Below are 17,354 nucleotides of genomic sequence, written 5' to 3' on the forward strand. Positions count from 1 at the left end.
TATGTGTATGTTTCTATATGCACATATACATATGCACATATACATAAATGTTATGTGTGCATGTTATGAGTGTGTGTGTGTGTGTGTGTCCCATTGGTTCTGTTTCTCTGGAAAACTCTGATACCGACCCATTTCTGGGAGTTTCTGTACTACCTGGCATGTAGTGTTTGTGATTCCACAGCTGACTGAGTGGGTGTGCAGCGTAGATTCCAATGGGTTATGGTGCCAGAATTATTTAGGGACCAAAAAAATCTATGGATGAGACTTTTAGAGAATATTCCTTTTTCACAGATATTTCTGCTGTCTGTTGAATCCTACAGTGTAGTGGGTTATCCTACCACTGCAAATGTCCAATAGAAAAATAGAGAATTCACTCCCCATTTCTACATTTTAGAATCGATTTCTTACTTAATTTAGGATTTCCCTTGGAGGACACTGAAAGAGTAAGAAGTAATCGTGGGAATTCAAATTATATGTATCCATTCTTGGCTGGATTAAAGTAGACATATTTATATTTTTGAGATAATTTTGTATTTAAAGTTCAAGGAGTACTCTGGAAACTCAAGGTGGAATGCCTGTTACTAGCCTGCAGCCATTTTTGATTTATGATCTATTACAAATACCTGAGAAATCACCTTGAAGTTATTTTCCTGGCGTCTGCACAACTGATGCAGGTCACTGATAGCATTTGTTATTCTGTCACCACTCGCTACTCCCTTCAAGTTCAGCACATGCCTGGTATAACATTTCACAGACTCAAGACAACTTGTCCTCACTAAAGAAACAGATCTCCGGCGTCTCATGGCCATAGCTGCCAGTCGTGGGTATCACTGCAGTATTTTCCACCAGCAGTGCAGAGTGTAGAAGACTATCATTAGCTACCAAATAGCTAGTAGCGAAGTAAGAAGTGTAGATCACTATGATGGATTTACCATGCCGATGAGCAGACAAGAATTCGTAACCTACATTAACTTTGCTTACTAGTAATACTTTTTCCTTCTCCCCAGAAAATATGTTTTAGTTTTTTAATGCATAATCTTTTCTAATCTTTAAGATTTGACCACTTACTATTTATTTGTCTAGTAGATTGTGGACTTGTATTAGTTGATAATTTTTTTAATTCAAGTATAGTCAGTTACACTGTGTTAATTTCTGGTGTATAGCACAATGTCCAAGTCATGTATCTACATACATTTTTCTAATCTTAATTTATGCTGATGAAATTTTGTCAAAAGAAACCGAGCTTCAAAGCGTGAGTTTTCTAAGCTGTGCTTTCTGTGTAGGCAGTCTGTAAGTCTGAACTTTTGTCCTGAGTGGATCATGAAAGAATGCCATGTGTGATGTGTGATGGAAATGGAGGTTTGAGATGTTGCAGTCTCACCATCTATCTTCCTTCTGAGGATGTACCGAGTCCCGTTTTCAGAGGGCTTAGCTTGATTTGCGGATTCCAAGGTCCATGGAAAAGACTCCATGATAACAGATTGCTGTTGCTTAGTCTGATGCATTTTTCTCCAGTCTTTTCCTCTATGCCTTAGGTGGGTTGCTTCTAAGCAGAATTCTCAACCGCATCCTGTTTTTCTGGCATACCTTCATTCATTACTTCAGATTGTAAAGCACGTATTTCCCATGTTCCTGTACAAATCCTCCAAGCAGCTTAGAACCTCTGCCCCTGAATAAGAAGGAGAGATTTCAGTTCCCCTGAAAGGAAGGAACTGCAGCCATCAAGTCATTCCCCAAAAAGAACTGCCTTCCTCATCTTCACAGTGCACAGAAGGGCTGGTTCCAAATCCCAGCTCCCACTCCACAGCCGTGGGAACTCTAGCAGAATCCTGTCTCTACTCACTGCCTTCAGTTTTGGCTCAACTCCACACTACGCTATTCAATCCCACCTCTGCACCAGCTTACTGCAAATATTTCTAGATTTTATTATGCCCCACCTGAGTCTCTTCTTATAGCTTAAATATTCCTGGTCCCTTTAAGCCACCATGTGTGATGGTTAATTTTGTGAGGTAACTGGCTAGGCTGTGTTGTTTGGTCAAGTTTTATTCTGCAGAGACAGATTCAACGTTCACAGCTTTAATGTTTTTAACAACACTAAAATGAGCAAGGAAAGATTCTTAGAAACATAGTTCAATTTTTTTATTTATAATATAATGCATGTGATAATGTAGCTTTACCTGCTATTTAACATGCCACTTGGCATGTCTTATTTCTCCTGTTTGCTAGAAATTTCTGGAAGGCAGGGACCACGCTTTATGCTTCTCTGTGTAATCCCCATAGTGAGTTCTTAGCATATAGTTGGTGAATGAATATATTCCATTGAATAGATCGTGGTTTTTTTCAGTCATTTTTGCAGATACATGCTTTGAGGTGAACTTGGATGTTTTTTCCTTTAAAAATCACTGAAATGTAAAGTTTTTTAAGCCCCTGTTAAAGCTCCCTGATGGCCATGATATTCTTGCAGTTAAGGATAGAACCACCCAAAGTGGAAAGGGATGGGCTTCTGCTCGGAAGCCAAGGGCACTGGGGCCTGAGCGCAGAGATGAGGACAGATGACTTCCGCTCATCCCTCTAGGGGCCGCAATTCTGGGTGCACTTGAATTAAGGCGGTTTTTTGTTTTTTTGCTACATCTTGTCAAATGTCAGATCTTTGAAAGCATAGTGCTTGGGGTGGTTAAGAGGAGTTCAGGTGGTTTATGGAAACCTGGATCAGTAATAGAGTCTATTGGGTAGGCTGTCTCCAGGCAGAAGGCTTTTTCCATTGGGGGTTTTAAAACCTTGTCCTTAAGAAGCATTAGAAAAGAGAATGTTTATTTTCCACAGGCGGAGGCCTCCAGAAGCAGCCAGGTGGCATTTTTACTCAGCAGCGCCCTTCTGGTATATCAGGAGGGAGGGACCCAGGTGGCAGAGGGTCACAGACAGCCTTCTTCAACCTCTTCTCCCCGTGCCTCGTGTTTAAAAAGATTTATCAGACAAGCCATAGAACACAGTGTTATGTGGGTGTCTCAGCTGCCTGAGAGAGGATCAGAAGACCCAGTTCTAAAGGCCTGATTAATGGAAAATCCATTACTGGTGTAGGGTCCCAAGAACACTCTTTGCTTTAACCGAGTGGCAGAGAAATAGGAATAAACAGGGTGACCATCAACTGAAGAGGTTAGTGGTAAGAACCCTGCTTGTCCAGCCAGTGTGACTGATAAGCAAAAATGTTAAAGGATGATGTTTGGCTTTTTAAAATCTTTATTAAGTTATCTATGATTTTTATACTTTAAGGGATGATAAAAATACATTCTCTTCCATTAAGTAGACCCCACAGTTAAATATTTCCTCACAAAACTTCAGCAACCTAATTGGTTTAGGTAATGACATTTTTAACCTCTTAGTTTATCAAATGTCATTTACCATATTTTGAGCAAGAATGAAATTAACCTATTCCCGCCTTGTAGGACTGCCAGGTAAAAGGCAGGACACCCCATTAAATTTGAGTTTCAGATAAACAATGAATACTTTTTGTGTGTCCCTACAATATTTGGGATATACTTTTTAAATCTTAATTCAAATTTAAGTGGGAACCCTATATATTATTTGCTAACTCTGGCAAGCCTATCACCAAAGCAAATTTCACCAGCAGAAATTTGAAGCTCTCAATGTAGTGTTTAGTCAAGCACATGGACTTTTCTTTATAGTTCGAAGTCAACTTTACATTATCCGTAGAGTAATCGAGTTGTTGAGGCCCATAGATCCCATCACGCTACAGAAACAGCTTTGGTCACGGTCACCAATGGCTTCCACATTGCCAGATCCATTGGATACTTTTCTGACCTAATTTTAACTTTTCAGCAGCGTTCAGTGCCATTGATTTCCCTCCCTCTCTTGAAAGAGTTCCGTGACCTCCTTCTTTATCCTGGCACAACTCCAGGCTGGTAGCCAGTGGCTACCATATTGAACAACAGCACAACTCCAGCTCATCTTGCCCGGTGAGCTATTCTTGGCTTTTAAAAACAGCTTTATGCTTATGATTTCCTGGGTTTTATCTCTAGCTCAGATCTCTCCACAGAGGTCCAGAATTATATCCATCTGGTAACTTGGATGACTCACAAGCAGTAAGTGATCAAAACTTGTTCTTCCCCCAGCTGCCGCTGCTTTAGAGCATGGCACGAGCAGCCATTCAGTTTGTTGAAGCCTGAGAACCTGAGCTTTGTTCTTGTTTTTCTCCCTCTTCCTTTCTGTCCCACATCCACTGATTCTACCCACAAGTTGCATTTTTGAATCTGTGTACTTCCTTCCATCTCCATTGCTACCATTTAATTCAAACCATCACCATTTCTTGCCTGGATTACTTGTAATAGTCTCCCTGCTTCAACATATCATCTACACAGCATGAGACTGACTGATCTTCTCAAAATGTGAGTTACTTCGTGCCCCTTTTCTGCTTAAAGTTCATCAGTGGTTTGCCGTGGCTGTTGAAATAAACTCTGACTTCCTTGTCTTGGACGTCAACACCCTGGACGCTGCTTGCAATTTTAACCCATTTTACACTGTTTCCTCTTGCTCCTATGCACCGGTCCTTCTGCTGCCTCAGGGCCTTTGCACTCTCTGTTCCTCTACCTGCAGCCTCCTCCCTGGCTGTTCGTCTTACTAGCCTTTTCACATCCTTCAGTTCTTAACTCTCGGTACTGCCAGGAGGTCTTCCCTAACCACTTCATCCGGACAGGTTCACTTCCACTTCCTTATCCTCCATCTCAGTGCCCGTTTTCTCCTTTATGGCTTGTCCCATCTGTAAGTGCAGTATTTGCTTACATCTTATCATCTGTGTAGCCCAACAGCCTGTGAGCTCCAAGGGGCAGAGACTTCTAGTTAACTCACCTCTGTGTATCCAATACTAGCACATCACTGATTCATAGTGGAGCTCAATAATTATTCATTGAATGAATGAAGGAAGGAGCTCACGATTTGACTTATAGGCAGGGTATTTTATCTAGTTTTGTGGCTTTCAAAATCCAAGTTTTACTTTATACTTAAAGTAGCAACAAATAGAAGTTGGCTTCTGCCAAGTTCTTCCCTTTGTCCTTAAATGAAAATGATGACATCCAGAAGAAAGTGAGAGATGAGAGAGATTAATTTCACCGAGAATACTGTCTTTCATTCAAGCCTCCACGAGATCATATTGCTTTCAGCTTCCTGGGAAAGAATTTACTAAAAAGGTTTCCAGTACTATTCTGACAAACTAGACATTGGTTGCACTTTGGAATCACTGGGGAAGCTTTAAAATACTCTGATGGCTCACCACTGGAGATTCTTATTTCATTGTTCTGGGGTGCATCCTTAATACTAGGGTGTTTAAAGCTGCCCAGGTGATCCTCACATGTAGAGGGATGTTGTGAACCATAGAAGGATGGAGGCAGTGAGAGGCCATTTTTCAATCATTTTTTTTCTGTGAATTCTATTTGCAATGGTTTTCTTAGTGCAACATCTTGCAGATAATTAGTTGATACTATTGTACAAGAGCCTAAATTATGAAAAGAATTCCGTTAGCTTTTCTGACAGATGTTCCGTTGAAACTGTTTGTCAGAGATTAGGTCTAATATTCTGAGGTTCGTCCAGGTAAGTGTACCCAGTCTACTTCGAGACTATGCACTGTTCATGAAGAGGAAAGTATGGTTAGCAAGTGAATAGCTTCTGTTCCTGTCCAGTCCCCGTGCCACTGGTTACGTCTGATTGGGAACAGCTGATCACAGGTGTCGGCTCTCAGCCTGGCCTCCCCTCCTGTGCATTATCCTCTGCTCTCAACCACTGATGTCGTCACGGGTCTGGTTGAAGGCTTGGACTCACCTCAGTTCATGAGCTAATCGGAGCAAAGTATGTCAGGAGCTTTGGCTGCTCTAATTTATACTTGGCCACATTTGAAAGCTTTCAGTTAGTAATCCAAGAGTTATTATTCATAACCTGTGGTCATCATTAATATTTCATATTGATACTATAAAGCCAAACCCTTGAAAGTTTCCTACTGCCATTCATTTTCCACAAAATTCTTTTGCTCCCTAATAGATCAGTTTTTCAGAGCAATAGATAAGACCCAAAGTCTAAAGCTCCCTGTGCCTTCTTCAGTTGACTCAATTTGCAAGAACTCACCCTGCCCTGTGACCTGGCTCCTTGGAGGAGGTCACAGCTAGGGGCCCCAGCCAACACTTGAGGTAAGTTCTGTCTTCACCCCCTCTCCTGGGATCAACTCCCACAGCCTGGCTCCTGAGCGTTGCCCACTGTCTGGACTCCTCAACACTGTGGTAAAACCTACAGATGTCCAAAGTCACAGCTGGTCTTGGTTGCCTCATTGGCTCCTGCTTTATACAACCTCGTTGTCACCATTTACCATTTCCAGCGTGTCACATCTCTTCTGTCCCCTGACCCCTTGCTCTAGGAAAGTGTTTTTATGGAGTCCAAGCTCATACTGCTCACCACACGACAGGCCAACATAGAGAGAGGGGAGGTGTTGGGGGCAAGGAATAATGATTTTATTTGCAAAGCCACTAGACTGGTGAACTAGTGTCCTAAAGAATCTTACTCAAGTTAGAATTCAGGCTTCTTTTATACTGAAAGGGGTGGGGGTGTGGCTGGTTGTTGTGAACTTCTTGGTGCCTGCCAGACCCTGCAGGGGGTGTGATAATCCTTGGTTCTTGCAGCTTGTCCAGGTAGGTCTGGTCAGGATGTTCCTATAAAGACAAATGTTATTCTTGTTCTGCAACTTTTTATTTCTATGTGAATGAAAAGTGTTATACCTTTAAAGGTCAAGCCTGGGAGGCAGAGCCTTGAGAATGGGCTGTCATGTATGTTTCAGGCTCTGAGCAACATTTTTTTACAACGGTGCAGAGCCAGTGAGATGAAACACAGGCAGCAGAGCACAAAGGTTAGAGCTAAAGGAATAGATCCAATATGGAGTCAGGTTTGTTCTTCTCTGTTACGGTGTATCTCATTACTCAGTGGTTCTCAACCATTTTGATGATTTTTGGCATTTCCTTGTGACATCTGTACTATTATTTGCTTAATATTTTTTCTTACATTACCTTGTCTTAAAACAAAAACAAAATTGTTTGCTTTATTTTGGCAAAAATATCCTAAAGTCATAGGTTTGATATGTTATTTGTAGCTTTCCTTATTACACATTAAAATAAATCCATAACTATTAACATACAGTATTTGTGGACTATCTAGAATCATCTTGTAACCCAGAACACCCTTGTACCACCTTTTGGGAAATGCTTACCTCAGGGCTTTGCCCCGAGTCTGTTCACTCCCATCCCTGCCCTTTCTACTCATCCTGCAGGGATCCCTTGGGTCCAATGTTGGGACATAAATACTTAGAAGTAATAAAACTCACTACTCCGAGTATTACCAAACCAAACTTGGGTCTGCTTGCCTGTGCAGTAAAGTTATCTACTGACACTGGGTTGTGGTGAAGGAAAGTGCAGCATTTATTGCAGGATGCCAAGCAAGGAGTCCAGGTAGCTAGTGCTCAAAACACCTCAACTCCCCAGTGGGTTTCAGGAAAGCATCCTTAAAGCATCCTTGTACAGTTCTCTGATTGGCTGATGGCCAGGTAACAGGGATGTGTCACAGGAGTTAATAGTATCAATCCTTAGGTGCCAGTCAGCCTGGGCACTACGGGCTCATGGTCATCAAGTAGTTAATGTCTTCCATTTGGTTGGGGATTTAGCATCTGAAACAACTCAGGAAATGTGCATCAAATACTGTTACCTGGGCGCTTCAGAGAGGAGCTACAGCAGAAGAGATGGGGGACGGGTCTGTGCTGGGAAGTCCCCACAGGGTCCTGGTCGGTTTCGCAAGTACAATACTGGCTCTGCCAGGTACACCACTTGTTCAGTACGGATGGGATTTCGCTGATAAATAACTATAATCAAAGCTAATACAATGCGGTGGTTAAAACCATGGACTCTGGAAATGACCTGAATTCATATCCCGGCTCTGCCACTTACTGTGTAAATCACTTCGCCTCTCTCAGGTAGCCCAGAGGACTGCCCCGAAGATGAAATAAATTAATATGTGTTCAGGACCTAGAACAGTGTCCGGCTCACGTAACTGCTATGTAAATGTTAGGTACGGTTAGAAGCTGTGAGTTTTGGCAGTGAAAGTCAAAAGAAAAAAATTGTCCATGAGTGTACTTGAGATCTTTTCCTTTGAGAAGAAGTTGGCTAGGGAATAGAAATGCTCTGATATTTATTGACTCTTGTGGCCAGTACTGCATTTACTTACTACATCAGGGTCTTAGGGCTTTATGAACCAGGTGAGCAATATGTACCACTCAGTGATTTAAAATGGCATCTGACCTACTGCAATTTAGTTGTACAAATTGGGTATTCCAGGCGAATTTGAGGATAATCCTCCCCTTCCATCCATACTCAAAAATTTATTTTTGTAGTTTTTATTTGAAAACCGAATATTTTCACTAAGTATTGGGAAGTGTGCATGCATGTGCACATATGTACACTGTTTTGAAGAGGCTTTCTTTTATAGCAAATAGTTTTTTTCCTAAAATAAAGTACAGAACGTAAATACACTAATATGTTTATTCTATTATAACAAGTTTCCCGAGTTATAATATGAACAATATTTTTTCCTATTTTTTTTGAAATGACACAGGCATCAGCTACATTACTTAAAAATGTCTTTATTTTTTAAAAGCTTTTTTTTTGAGTTATAATCACTTTACAACGTTGTGTCAAATTCCAGTGTAGAGCACAATTTTTCAGTTATACATGAACAGATATATATTCATTGTCACATTTTTTTCTCTGTGAGCTACCATAAGATCTTGCATATATTTCCCTGTGCTATACAGTATAATCTTGTTTATCTATTCTACATTTTGAAATCCCAGTCTGTCCCTTCCCACCCCTCCCACCCCCTTGGCAACCACAAGTTTGTACTCTATGTCTATGAGTCTATTTCTGTTTTGTATTTATGTTTTTTTTTTGATTCCACATATGAGCGATCTCATATTGTATTTTTCTTTCTCTTTCTGGCTTACTTAGAATGACGTTCTCCAGGAACTTATTGCTGCAAATGGCGTTATGTTGTCGGTTTTTGTGGCTGAATAGTATTCCATTGTATAAATATACCACATCTTTTTTATCCAGTCATCTGTTGATGGACATTTAGGCTGTTTTCATGTCTTGGCTACTGTAAATAGTAAAATGTCTTTATTATGTTTAATTGAACATTATCAATTGCATTTATGAGGTGTAACAAAGGAACAGTAAAGCTATATTTGAGTAAAACATCTCAATTCTAATTTTGAAACCATTAAATACACATCATCATTCTTAGGCTGTCTCTGTTAGGAAAGCATTCAACAATAAAAGCAAAGTTATTCAGCTGATAGTGGAAAACAAAATTATCTTAAAAACAACTGCGCTTGATCATTGCAACATTGTAGATCTCTTAAAAAGCTGCAGATACATACTGTGCAGATAAAATGATCAAAGTTACTTCCTGAAGTTATTTTAACAGGTTCTAAATGCTAAATAAAAGTCTTATGAAATGACTCACGAGATAAGATTTCTTCCCCAAGCTATTTTGACAACCCCTAAGGGCCAAATAAAGATTTGTGAAATTCCCTACTGTGATTCAGTGGGGAAAGGCTTAGGGTGAGAAGCAGGGTTCATAACTTCTTCTCCAGCTAACAAACTAGGTGAGCTCAGCTCGTTAACGTTCATGGTCTCCAGTCTGCTTATTTGTTCATCTGGGACAGTCACAGTCCAGACCTAGTTCTATGTACTATAAAGGGTTTCAAAATGCTGTGAAAAATTTCCCTACACTAGCTAAACATTTTCCCAACCTATAATTTACTCAACTGATCATTGGTTTTACTATTTATATATATATGTATGTATGTATTATAACATATATATTTCTTTGCATGCTAAATGAATCTCCCAACTTAAGGGCTAGTTTGCAGGTCACATTCCACCACCCGCTTGGAGACCAATATTACAATGTGCCCAGGACTGTTGTTCAGAAGTCCTCATTGTCATAGCTCAAGAATGGACTATCTCTATCTGAGTAACCAGTTGTAGACCCCAGTCCAGATGGACACACATCCCAGGTCTCTGCTCCGTCCACCCGGGAGGGCACTGACTCCTGAGGAAAAGGCAGAGTATGTCTGATGGCCCTGCAATCTCCGGGAATTTTCAGAGGAAGTGACCCCGTTGGAGAGGCTGCCATGGCGACAGTAGCTGGAAGGTCCAAGGCTTCTGGGTAGATGGACAGTTGGGTGTTTTCAGAAGCATAGTTACAGCCCAAAAGGCTCTTAACTTCCCGTACCGTGTCACAGTATTTCAGAGCAGGGGGCGGGTAGGCCTGGTAGGACACTTTGGTGGTGGTGGTGATCACTGTCTGTAGGGCTGGAGGACCTGGTGGAGGAGTTGTGAGATACCTGCAGGGAGGCTCCGGGTTGAAGTAAGGGCGAGTGGCCACAGCCTGGAACTGTCCATGGTCAGTCCTCTCCCCAAGGCCGGGTTTTCCAAGAGCTGGTTTCCAGCCATGCTGTTTACTGGTGAAATCACAGCTTCTCTCGAAGCTGCTGTATGAGTTGACATCATATTGTAGTGCGTTCAGATGAAGCCAGTCTGTGTCATTAGGGATATTGTTGGAATCTTTATAAAGAGCGGGATACAGGCTCGAATTTGCATAACCAGGACAATAGACTCTTGGATTTGGATATTTCTGAAAGGGTGGTACTATGTCTCCCTGAAAGGTGGCTAGGTCACAGGTAGCTTTGTAAGCATCCGAGTTTGGAAAGGAAAAGCAAGGCTGTCCTGGAACAGGGAAGCCAGGGTCAGGTATTATATCAAACTCCTCTGGATTTTCCAGGGGATGTATGTGGTGAAAATGTCCGCTGTCGTCTTGATTCTCTCCTGCCTAAAAAAAAAAAAAAAAAAAAAAGACACAAATTTTTATTTGTAAATAAAGAATGCAATTGCATGGACACCCTCACCTGTAACCAACCAACCAAATAGCAAACTTCCAGTTGGTGGGCTCTGCGTTGTGAGCTCAGAAACATGATTTGGGCACGTGGGCCAGGAGTTTCACAGCTTGAGCTCAGGCATGAATTCCATGCTGCTGAACAAGGAGGGTCCTCGGTGGCTGGGCAGGGTGGGTCTGCGTGGCCGATGGCCCTGTTCTCCCCACACTATGTGCACAATAGCAGGAGTCTGACGCAGACCAGGGTTCAAATCCTGAAGGTCCCTCGTGAATTCAGTAAGTGACTTAACCTTTCTGAGCCTCAGATTCCTTACTTAAAATGAGACTCAAAAACAGTAACTTCCTCTTAAGTCTTTTGTGACCAATTAATGTGTAAAACTCTTAGACCCTAGGGGTCTGGTGCCTAGACTTGCTCAATGCCAGTGTCTCCCATCCCCAGACTAATACGCTGCCTGCTTGGCATACATTGGTTGAAAAGCCAAACTGGATCCAGTTGCCCAAGGGAGTTTTATCTGTTCTATGCAAATAATGTAAAAGACCCTCTCAAGGATGCATTGTTAACTCTTTGGTCCGCCTCTATTTCTGTACAACCACTGGGTAATTGCCCTCGCATTAGGATGTCAGCAGACACCCTCACTCTGCCCTTGACTGTGAGACAGTCTGATTTTTTTTTTCTCAAGAAGAAAAAGGGTTTAGAATCTTTATCCAAAATATTGACTGAATGACATTTTGTTAGAGATAATTGTCACATAAAATAAAACCATTTAAAGTATGACATTCGTATTTTACATAGTGATCAGTGTATTGTGTGATGAAAATGAACACAGACCCTAGTGTAATGTCAGCTCCCCGTTACCTCAGGTTCTCGAATTCTCTTTTTCTGGGGTTGGTAAAAAGAAGCCATTTGTCTTTTGATGGCGCTTCTTCTAGCTTCTGTCTCTGACTTACTCTCCGGTCTGGGGTGATCATGAACTCCCTTGGCCTGCGTGAATAAGGCAATGAATCACGTGTTCCTCTGAGCGAAGCTGGCAAATGTGGTTAAAAATTGAATACGTCTTTCCCAGCATCCCAAGTTGCTGTTTGTTTGTTTGTTTTTCAAAATGACAGGGGAAAAAAATTCTCCAACAAATAAAACTGTGTAAATAATAGACATCTTAAAAGATGACCTTACAGTCCTCTTACCTTATGAAAACAACCATAACTCTAAATCGGCTGACTCTCTGGCAGTGACAGAGCACACAGTAGGTGAACCAATTCCTAGGACCCTGATAAGGCCCTGGGACCCCCAGCATGTATTTCTGGCCCCCCAGAGCTGTATTTGTTTTGGTCCAGAGTTCCTAAGGCATGGGGCAGGTGGTTTGGTCCCTATGGCATGATGAGAACGTCCATCGCAAACTGTGGTGACCCCTCACCTACCTGAAAAAATATCGCGTTGCCATCGAGCCTCCAGAAATTGGTTACCGGGTATCCGCTGTGCCCGCGACAGGGGATCAGTTCCAAAGCCGCGTGACAGTTAGGGCAGGCCTTCTCTGCAAAGCCAAAGGGGAGAAGTACTCCTAACAACCCGACCCCAGCCCCCTTGGGAGGAAGAAAAGGGAAATCGGTCGGATAGAGGGACCTCACCTCTGCAGAACCCTCCCCCCCACCCCCACCCCCGTCCCCTGTCCCCCGCGCTCACTCTGTTGCTTCATCCTCGCCTTGTCGCAGATGGCAGGTCGCAGCTGCAGACGGGAGCCGTCGGGCAGGGCGCAGCCCCGCGCACACACCACCACGCCCAGGCAGGACTTCTTGAGGATGTGGCCGTTGTGGTTGTTGGTGTTGCGCATGGCCCAGCCGCTCAGGTGGCGCTGCGCCTTCTTCTCGTCGCCGCGGTAGATGAAGCGCACGTAGCCGTCGGGCCACTCGCAGAAGCGGTCGAAGTGGGCTGGCTCCTGGAGAGGCGCACCGCAGGAGGCGCGGTCAGGCTGATCAAGCCCAAACCCGGCACATCCCGGTTCTCATTTTGCCCAAGCACATTGGAATCAAGAGGGAGTCTCTTTAATTCCAGAAATGTTGTCAAACCCAGAAACGGTGCTCTCACGGAAGGTCGGGCATCCTGTGTGTGCCTTTCTGACAACTGGCTATAAACTGGTGTCAATATAGCGCTTATGTTCTAAAAGCGCTGCGTAGTTCATCTAGTCCTCATAATGCATACAGACAACAGGTACTGTCATTACCCCCATTTAATGGAATAGTAAATGGAGGCCAGAGAGGTTCATTAATTTGCCCAAGGTCGCACAGCCAGTAAGACCTGTCTCTAGGATTTGACCCGGAGCAGTTTGACTCCAGAGACTGTTCTCCCAACCATCATGTTATACCACTACTTGGTGTGTTAAAATGTTGAAAATATTTCAGATTAAGTGGGTTTTTTTTTAATTCAAGTACAGTTAACTTAAAATGTTGTGTTAGTTTCTGGTGTATAGCAAAGTGATTCAGTTATACATATATATTCTTTTTCATATTCTTTTCCATTATAGATTATTATAAAATATTGAATATAGTTCCCTGTGCTATACAGTAGGACCTTGTTGTTTTCCTTTTTTTTAATATAGTAGTTTATATCTGCTACTCCCAAACTCCTAATTTATCCCTCCCCATCCCTTTCCCCTTTGGTAACCATAAATTTGTTTTCTATGTCTGTGAGTCTGTTTCTGTTTTGTAAATATGTTCACTTGTATCATATTTTAGATTCCACATATAAGTGATATCATATGATATCAAATTGAGTATTAAAGTGCCAGGGCCAAAAGTGATTGGAAAGTTCTATCACAGACATACAGTTGCACCTGTAAATATCTCTACTTCTACCCAGAGCTTTTTCTTCAAAAGCTCTTGGCTCTCTCCCAAGCCATTCAGTCACATCAGCAGTGATACCCAGCGCAACACCAGAGAGACAGGAACAGCTTCTCTCCATCCTCCCAACTTAGCCCTCCAGGTTTACAAGGACATCGCGATGACAGCCTCACCATCCAGGTAAACCTGAGCACTGGGTGGAAGCCTGCCGGGCACTGGACCTCTCCCCAGAGCAATGCAGAGTGTCAGTCTCTCCAACAAAGAGCTGCGTGGCTAAAATAATGTTACATCTAAAATACGGAGCGCTGCTTTATTCATTGCAAGTCCTTGTCCATATTATGCATTATCTAGATTGTGACGTTATCTCACACCAGGTACCAAAGTAGTGATGCTGAAAATGAGCCCCAGAGACTGCATTTTCAAACAAGAATGGAGGACTCTGGATTGGGTTTCATTTGCTCTCCTGCTTTGGCTCAGGGGAGCACATGCACACAGACAAGCACACACACGCTGAACGCAGCAGAAGATCTGGACAGGAGTTTAAGATTGTTATCTAACTCCACCACCTGATGACAGGTGAGCAGCCTGAGACTCAGGCAAATTCAGGAACTGTCTCAAGGTCGGACAGCTATTTTGAGTTTTTCCTCTGTGGGTTAGCCGGAGCAGGGCTAGGGTCCTCTTTCTCCAGTTCTTTTCCTATAGCCCAGTGCACCTGCCTCTTTTGAGATGTCACACACACTCCCTGCTTAAGAACCAATCCCCCAGAGGAAAAATAATTCACATCTACATGGGAAATCTAGAAAATGCTTGAGAGAGGAGCCATCCTTCCATTATTTGCTTGGTCAAGATGAGATTTTTCTAAAATGCAAGACTAGATATTTCCCTGTGAAGATTTACATGGACAGAAGTCAATGAAAACATGATGCCTTTCCTGTACTGTGGTCCACTTTCACAAAAATGGCACTGTGCCCCGAAAGCAGGCAGACTTTAAAACAAATAAACTTACTACAAATATATACACCCCCCAAAGCACAGATTTCTTTGAGGGGTTACACAACCTTGCAAATGAATTGCTATCCATCTGAACACCTGTATGGCATGTAGTAGATGATGAATAAAAGACAGGTCACTCAGCCCTGTACCACAGCATCGCCCAAAGTCCACCTCTGCAAATGCTTGCCAGGCGGCTCCTACTCTCCCTCCACCAACACCCAGGACTTTAAAGTCACTTCGCAGTTTTGGTCCCAAACCAGTATGACCAAGCATAACTGGCCAGCTCATTCCCTGGACTTGGCTCCAAACCCCTTTGTTCCATTAAAACAAACCAAAATAAGACAAATTCACCCTAAACGGATGACAGCGATTTCCTTGTCATTAGAGAAGCAAGCTCAGAAGTTGCGTCCAAAAGCGGAATTCCAGAGGATCTCCGGGCCCCCGTATGCTCGTTGGCATGAGGATGGAGCCTCCCAGGAGCCCGGCGTCTGGATAAACAGCCCAAGTCGTGCAGTTTAAGATTCGATGACCATGGTTTGCAGCCGTATCTCACAGTTTTGCTGCGTGAGCAGCAGCGGTATCTACAACCCCTGAGATTCTCCCCACTACGTTTCTTGTGGGTCTCCAAGAATGGATAGGAAGAGAATCGCCTGATTTCTACCTTAATTAAAAGAAAGTGAGGGATAAGGTGTCCGGCTGCCGCCAGGCGACGAGGAATTTGGAGCCTGATTGACAGTTCCCGCTGCTTTCTGTGTGTTTTCAAACAAGCTCGAGGAAAGAGGTGGGAGAAGACACATCTTTAAACCCAATTCTGCCGTTTGTAGAGTACATGTGTACATTTGAGCTCTCAGGGATGTGTGTTTGGAAGTAGGGGGTCTGTCCACAGTGTCTACAAGGACTTAAAAGCCATCCTTCCTTTTTGGATGGACAGCGCCGCGCGAGGGGTTTCACGCACCTGAGGCATCTGCGGATCGTTGATGTCCCAACTGAGCTTCATCCCGTAGGAGCAGGCACAGTCCGCCTTCTGCCCCGCCTCCGCCGGCATCTGGCCCTTCTTGCTAGCGCTCTTTGCCAAGGGTTCTGAAAGACGGAAGAAAAACAAACTAGAGGTGCGCAAGGTGATTTTTCCCCCGTTTTAAAAGAAAGGGGAGACAGAGACAGAGGGGAAGAAGGAAGGAAGGAGGGAGGAAGGGGGAATGAGAGAGAGAGAGATTCAGAAATCCAGAAGCGGCGGACAAGGGTGGTTAAGTACTCGGGCGGAGCTCTGTTCTTGGACGCGATGCTGTAAAGCCTCCACTCGGAGCGCAGCGCCAGCGCCCACCAGCTGCCCGCAGGTTTATAAAGACGCAACCCACTCCCCACCCAACTCCTGCTCCGCCTTTCCTCGCTCGCCCGCCAGCATCCACGTTTCAGGCACCAGCAAGGCCCGTCACCTCCTCCCGGGCAGAACTAGGAACAGAGGGGTAGGTTGACCTCAGCCCTTGGGGTAACGGGAAACTAAAGTCAAGACCGGCCAGGGCGGGGGGAGGTTAATGCCGCTCTCTTTTTTTTTCCCTCACCGCGCCCCGCCTCTGGGGTTTCGGATTGGATCTAAGGGAGGCTTTTGAGACAGCCTTTCCAGCAAAGCCCTCTAAGGGCCAATCCTCAGTTCCCAGGCAACTGGGGAACCACCTGTAAGAACGTGGGCTACGGCGCGCCCTCGTCTGGGTAGACGCGTCCACGCCAGCTAGTTCTGGGACCGGCCCTCTTTGGGCCTGTACTCCCGGGCTTTCGTTGTAGCTGTTGTGCGTGTTCGGGAGTCTGTGCTCATTTGGGGGCGGAGGAGAGGAAGGCCATCCGAGGGAGTGCCAAAGGTCCCCGTGTCCTCGTTGGCCTAGGAGCACACGTGCTCCCAGGGACTGCGGAGGGACCTGGCCCAATGGGAAGAGAGTCCTGGAAAGTTAACCGGGAGAAGGTGCGGGAGATGAGCTTGGGGAAGGGGGGGGGGTGAACTCTGCGGCCCCAACCTCCCGAAAAAACTCTTAGCCTGTTCCCTAAACTTTTTGAAAGAGGGTTTGGGGCTTGGTGAGTTTTCAGCCTCCATTCACCTGAAAGGACCCTTAAAAAAATCGTCTCCATTGGTATTGTGGAAATTCCACGACAAAACCGTATTTACACCCATTCCATATACAGAGGCTTTTCGCAGACTGCAGGGACCAGGAGAGAGCGTAGGTCGCTGTGGGCTCCGCAGGGCTGAGACCAAGCCTTCTTCACCTGTGCATCACTTCATTAGGGTGATTAGAAGCGCCCAATAAAAGAAACAGATTGAAGTGACTTAACTCGCTCTTTGGCCTCCCTGGGCGGCGAGGAAAGGTGGGTTTCCGGAGTTTATTCCCTGAGCCTTTGTTCTGCGGGCGGCACGCTCCGGTTCCCAGCCATAACCAGAGAAAAGCTGGCCTCTAAAAGCGGATCAGTGTTACGGGCTGCTCGGGAACCTACATCCCGCTAAATCCCGAGACCCGCGCGCCCAGGACCTCGGCATCTCTGAGCGCGCA

The 17,354-nt window shown here is 44.2% G+C and overlaps 1 protein-coding gene across 1 annotated transcript; it reads right to left on the reverse strand.

The window, feature by feature from the left end:
* Positions 1-9,511: 9,511 nt before the first annotated feature.
* Positions 9,512-15,865, reverse strand: GCM2 (glial cells missing transcription factor 2). The gene is made up of 5 exons (XM_031435203.2): positions 15,776-15,865; positions 12,674-12,926; positions 12,412-12,524; positions 11,852-11,977; positions 9,512-10,932 (listed from the first exon to the last, which is right to left on the reverse strand). Exons 1-5 carry the CDS (start codon positions 15,863-15,865, stop codon positions 10,027-10,029), a joined length of 1,488 nt encoding a protein of 495 aa, XP_031291063.2. The 3' UTR covers positions 9,512-10,026.
* Between the last annotated feature and the right edge of the window lie 1,489 nt (positions 15,866-17,354).

This window comes from Camelus dromedarius, chromosome 19, assembly GCF_036321535.1.
Source record: "Camelus dromedarius isolate mCamDro1 chromosome 19, mCamDro1.pat, whole genome shotgun sequence".
Classification (NCBI taxonomy): domain Eukaryota; kingdom Metazoa; phylum Chordata; class Mammalia; order Artiodactyla; family Camelidae; genus Camelus; species Camelus dromedarius.